Source organism: Xenopus laevis, chromosome 1S (genome assembly GCF_017654675.1).
Source record: "Xenopus laevis strain J_2021 chromosome 1S, Xenopus_laevis_v10.1, whole genome shotgun sequence".
Lineage (NCBI taxonomy): Eukaryota > Metazoa > Chordata > Amphibia > Anura > Pipidae > Xenopus > Xenopus laevis.
Genome location: NC_054372.1, coordinates 44,146,194 through 44,152,193, shown reverse-complemented (window position 1 = coordinate 44,152,193; position 6,000 = coordinate 44,146,194). Strand labels below are relative to the sequence as shown.

The following is a 6,000-nucleotide window of genomic DNA, read 5'->3' as shown; positions in this document are numbered from 1 at the left end:
CAGCAACAGCATGTGTATATTGTAAGAAAAAATGTCAATGATGTGTATATTCCAAGAGGCCCCTAAGATACTGGCAAACTGGGGCAATAACCTCTTTACCCTATGTCAATAAATTAGCCTATATTACAGGTATAAACTGCAACCTTGAGGTACCCTGTGGGTACTGGGGGTACACTCTGGGGTGTATTTATTAACACTGGAAACAAACATCGCCGGTGATGTTGCCGATAGCAACTAATAAGCAACTAGATTTGTCTAGTTACCTACAAGTTAGAAGACAAAAGCAAAGATCTGATTGGTTGCTATGGGCAACATCACTGATGACGTGTTGTCTCCAACATAGACATTGAGGGGCATAGCTACTTAAGCAGACCCTGAATGATTTTGCAGTTGGGCAAGTCGCTTCTTTAGTGCATATAAGGGCCACTTGCCAACGAGACATCTCTGTGAAGCAGCTCCAGGCCCATCATGGACAATAGATACACGTACTAAATGATTCATGCGGCGCTGCCATGTTGACGCTTTCATGCTTGGGAGAGTGCTAATGACCTGTAGCTAACTAGAACTAATGACACCCTGTTGTCCAGGCCCGGCCATCTGTGGGTTGTGGCAAATGTGTGGGGTTGCTATAAGACGCCATAGACACTCAGTATTTATTGGGCTGGCAGGAGCTGTTTGGGCCTCTGTGTAATTGAAATGCCAGGGCCTATTTTGATTCTCAGTCCAGAGCTGCTGTTTTCTGGCGACTCCCTTTAATGTATTCCCCAGAATCCACACACCCTTCCATTAGACGTATGAAAAGAATGACGTATGAACAGTTACAATGTAGGCCCCCGGGCCGCTCTCCAGCTTTAAAATCCTACTGTTCCACGTCCCCGCCCGCTGCAAGTCTGCAACTGACTCCCCCATACCAATTTGAGCCTTTGTTTTTACAAAGAAGTTAGCGCCGCCCACTGGTACAGTGACAGAACAGCGCATGCTCCGGCTGTAACAGGGGGCGTGTTCATACTCTCACTCACACACTTGCTGAGAGGAGGTTACAGACCCACGTGTGCACGGCGGCTCCGCCCGCACTGCTGCTTCTGCTGACACCCGAGCGAGCGCAGAGGCAGGAGCCCGAGCAAGAGGGGCAGCATGGCGGGGCTGCTCTACCCGCTTGGGGCCAGCGAGTGCTCCACCGCCACTACAGTCAACATATTGCTGGGGGTTTTCCATGTCTTATTGCCTTGCTTTCGCCAAGGAGAGGGACAAGGTGAGGAAACAACGCGAGGGAACGAGGAAGAAGAAGCAGTACACAATAGAGATCTAGTATATGTGCACGCCTCCCTGCTTTCTACTGTCCAGCGGTTCTGCAGATGCTACTGGACTACAACTCCCAACAACACCCGCTACAGTCTTGGGATTCTGAGAGATGTAGTCCAGCAACAACTGGAGAGTCCTTGTCTGGCGAACCTCAGCTGCTTTTCTGCTCAGGGAAGCAAACAAAGACCATTCATTGTATATATGTGTGTATATGTGTGTCTATCTGGCACTTATTCTCTTTTCAGTGAGGCCCATGCCTTTATTCTCCTGCTGCATCTCATGTGCTGGCAAGTCTAGGGGCATATGGGCTCTTGTATTGTGACAGCTTTGTCTGCTAGAGAGATTAGTGACACCCATTCTGTGATAGCATTGGCATAGGGTACCACATTCCCTGGCATCTTCCCCATGTCTCTGCCACATTGATTGAGGCTGCAACACCGCTCGTTTACTGTGTTGCCCACACTTTCCCTGTGCGCTTTGTGCACTTGCTCAGCTTTGTTATAAAAGAACTGAAGATTTAAGAAGCAGTATTGCATAGATGCTTTTTATCCCCGACCCCCTTGAATCTTTGCCTTTTAAAGGACCAGCCTTATTGTAGTAATGTCCAACTCTCAGAATCCTCAGCAGCGTTTGTCTTTTATTGGATCTCGGATGTTCTCACTAAACAACAGAAGCCTTAAGGTGGCCATAGACGTGCAGGTTTACCTGCAATATCGGACGAACGAATGGACGTCCCCATCTGCCGATAAACCTTCAGTTTTAATAAAGTAGTAAAATAACAGATCAGACGATGTTCTGCCCCTGACAGCAATCGTATGAAAGTTTATGTCCGACAAAAGCTTGTGACCGTCTCCCGTTGAAAATAATCAGATCGGCAATAGATGCAGAGATATTATCGGCAGCCGACAGAAATTTTCTAACCTGACCGACTGAACGACCGATCGACATGTCACGAAAAATGACGGGACACTCCACACGCGGTCCAAAAATTGTACGAATCGAGGATTCATACAATTGTATCTGTACGTCTATGGCCAGCTTTACAGAAAAAAATATATATACTGGTCCTACAGAGTTTAAGGTGGTCATCTGGCTGTATCAATGATAAATACATCCACTTCAATGCATATTAATATGGAACAAAGCAACAGCAGCAAGACAGTATTTTGTTGTAGAAAAATTAGCAGCTTTAATGGTGGCCCATATTTTGATCCTGGACTACAACACTTATCTGGGAGTGGTACAACAACAGCAGCCAGTCCAAGTTTTTGCACCTAAGAAAATGAGTGTATGGGTTTAGATTCCGGCTGATGTCTCCTGTCTTCTTGCCAGACAGCACAACTGAAATGCTTTTCTTTCGTTTGTGAACCCCTAGTGATTGAACCAATTCCCAGCATGGTGGAGCTGTGGCAAGCTGAAGAGGCAGAGCTGATGCTTCACTCTCAGGTAAGGAACCAGGTGATTGGTCAGTAGCAGAGTTGATGTCGTTTATTATCAAGATCTTATTGAATAAAAATGCTAATATCTGTGAATTTCCTTTCAACTAGTTCTTATATTATGCACCGTCTCCGGGCATTGTTTGCTGTACATTTTCAGCATTTCTTTAAGTGGGGTGACTGCGGCACCCAGTCGAGCTAATTGCAGCTGGAGAAATAAAATCATTTTATTTACACTTATTAATGTATCTTTTTTTGGATGAGACAAAGTGAGTAATAATTTTATATCAGGTCTGTCCAACATGCAGACTCTAGCTGTCATAGGCTATCAGAAAACATTGGTATACTATAATTTTTTTTTTTGGGTACAGCCAGAATGGTTGTGATCAATTTACCACTTGGACTATGACAATCCTGGAGTCACATTTTGACAGTGTTTGCTGTCTGTAGCTTGATTGGTAATTAAAACTTGCTCTGTTTGTTCATGAACTTCCAGTGTGAGCAATGTCTGTGACACAAGATGTTGTTGCCTATAAACAAACTGGGCACCCTCTCTGCAAACAATAGGCACACTGCCGCGTGCTGCACAGACGAGCTTGAGAGGGGACTAGTTTAGTGTATTTTATTTATCTTGGGTAATGGCAGATGTATTTGACATGTAATAATAAAATGATTGTGTTCTGGTCAAGCAGACTTTGAAAGGAGTTCTACCATTCTTCCTGTCTCTCTACTGGAGTGCAGCTACCCGCTATCGATATTAGACAGGTGCGACCCACTTCATGTGAACTCACTGAGCCACAACACCTTCGCTATTGTGCGTTTGAGCCTGGTATACAATCTCCTTGGGCAGTTTTGTGTGAAATCTTTCAGCACTTGTATCATGGAGGCAACTCTTTAAGTAAAGAATTTATTCAGTGCCACTTGTGCTAGGGAAGGTACCTAGATTGTGAATTCCTCTAATGCCAGGGGTGTCAACCTTCGAGCTTTACTTGTTGGGGAATTTAGGGAGTTGTAGTACATAACAGCTTGTGTTCTTCTTTTATTTGCAAGCGCATGCATGAGTTACACGCACAAAAAGCACCATGTTGCCCAAAGCAGACAATGCAAGGAAAGGAGCACATGTGCTTTGACAAGTGCACCAGACAACCCTTCCCCCATACATGAGCACTGACTAGTAGAGATAGCATTGTGCCAGACTGCATGGGTGACAAACCCTGCTCCTGCCTCTGATCTGCACCTAGCAGCCAACAAGGGAGGAGGGCCTCATGACAGCTGCCCAGCCCGCCTGCAGCACCCACATGCTGCCAGATAAGATTATGTCAGGGTGGAGGGAGCCCTGTTCCTGGCAGACACTATCAACTTAACTTAAATATTTTTTTTTAATAATTTAAGTGACAGCTGCTACTTACTCTATATAACATACCTTTAAATATGAGAAAGATGTTGAGGAGGAACTGTCCATTTTTGCTCTATCATGTTTCATTGGGTGCCATTAAGGTAAAGGTGCTAAGGCTTTTGGCTTGTTCCATGGTCCTAATTTTTTATTTTGAGGTTAATAAGTGGTGTCAGGGTTGGCTTACCATAATGAGTAGGCTCAGCATGTCAGGCCAGCACTTGTTGCACTCCAATTGTTGCACTACACTTTCAGTACTTGTATGGAACCTGTTATCCAGAATGCTCAGGCTTTACGGCTAATGGATCTTTCCCTAATTTGGATCTTCATACCTTACGTCTACTAGAAAATCATGTAAACATTAAATAAAAACCAAATAGGCTGGTTTTTGCTTCCACTAAGGATTAATTATATTTTAGTTGGGATCAATAACAAGCTACTGTTTTATTATTACAGAGAAAAAGGAAATAATTTTAAAAAATTTGGATTATTTGGATAATATAGAGTCTATGGGAGACAGCCTTTCCATAATTCGGAACTTTCTGGATAACAGGTTTCCGGATAACGGATGCCATATATGACAGCTTTGTAGAGGTGCTATTGTCTGTTAACTTCAGATGCAGGGCCACAAGCTAGACGTTCTTGTGATGCCCAGCAAATCCATCATATGTATCGGTTATGATAGCAGATCTTTTGTGTATTTATTTTGGTAGATCTTAATCGGCAGGCTTCATTGATTTTTATATATAAAATAAACTTTTTCTCCTTTTGGGCAGTGGCACCTAGGAGGTTTTCTCACCAAAGTAAATCTAATTCAGAGCGAATTTCCCAGAATTGGGTTTCCCAAGGGTGACAAACCGCCCCATTTACCATTATTGCAAAGATTATAATAGTCTCAGCAGGCTTTGCTGCTTGCTTTCATTAGCAAATATATGAATGTATTTTTAGAGCCCATGTAGGCATTCTCTTTCACATGCCTGTTTTATAATTTGATTTTAGTATGTGCTTCCTCTTTTTTTTTTTTTCTTTTTTTTTTTTATAAGTCTGGCCAGGTGCTGACCCTGTTAACACATTACAGGGAAGCTGAGCATGGGCTGCACCAAGTGAGAGTAAAGCCTTAACATCTATGTGTAATGGTGATCACCTTTGTTTGACGAGATTGCCTGGGAGATGCCATTGTGTGCATGCGAGTACAGCCAGTAAGCTTCGCCCCCTCTCCTCCCCCAGACAATTTGTGTATACTGAGTGAGCTGTCACACAAAGGGAGCTGCAAGCTTACTGTTCCCTCGCTGCTAGAGGGAAAAACCCATTATCCAGAAAGCTTCAAGTTATGCAAAGAACGTCTCCAATAGACTCCATTTTATCCAAAACAATTCAAATTTTAAAAAATTATTTCCTTTTTCTCTCTAATAATAAAAAGCTATTTTATATTTCATTCAGACTAATATATAATTAATCCTTGTTGGAAGCAAAACCAGCCTATAGGGTTTATTTAATGTTTACATAATTTTTTAGTAGACTTAAAGGGCATGTGAAGGCAAAAAAAAAAAAAAAAATCCCATTTTTACTTTCTTTAATGAAAAAGAAACCTATCTCCAATATACTTTAATTAAAAAATGTGTACCGTTTTTATAAGAAACCTGACTGTATGCAGTGAAATTCCCCCTTCATTTACTGCTGTGGATAGGAATTGTCAGATGTTCCCTAACTGCTGAGCAGGGAAACAATCATACTTATGAACAGCAGGGGGAGCCCCTGTCTTACTTCCCAGCCATGCAGAACTCAAGCAGCTTTGTTTATCCCTAAGCAGCCCAGACCACACTTATCATGTGCACAGTCTTAGTCTTACAAAGATGTTTAACAAAGTAA

The 6,000-nt window shown here is 42.8% G+C and overlaps 1 protein-coding gene across 1 annotated transcript in view; it reads left to right on the top strand.

Moving 5' to 3' along the window:
• Window positions 1-995: 995 nt before the first annotated feature.
• Window positions 996-6,000, top strand: part of tmem131l.S (transmembrane 131 like S homeolog) — a 75,430-nt gene continuing 70,425 nt past the window's right edge. Inside the window, exons 1-2 of the mRNA XM_018243254.2 lie at window positions 996-1,252; window positions 2,678-2,748. Coding sequence (XP_018098743.1) covers window positions 1,135-1,252; window positions 2,678-2,748 — 189 coding nt within the window. The 5' untranslated portion in view covers window positions 996-1,134. The remainder of the gene's footprint in view (window positions 1,253-2,677; window positions 2,749-6,000) is intronic.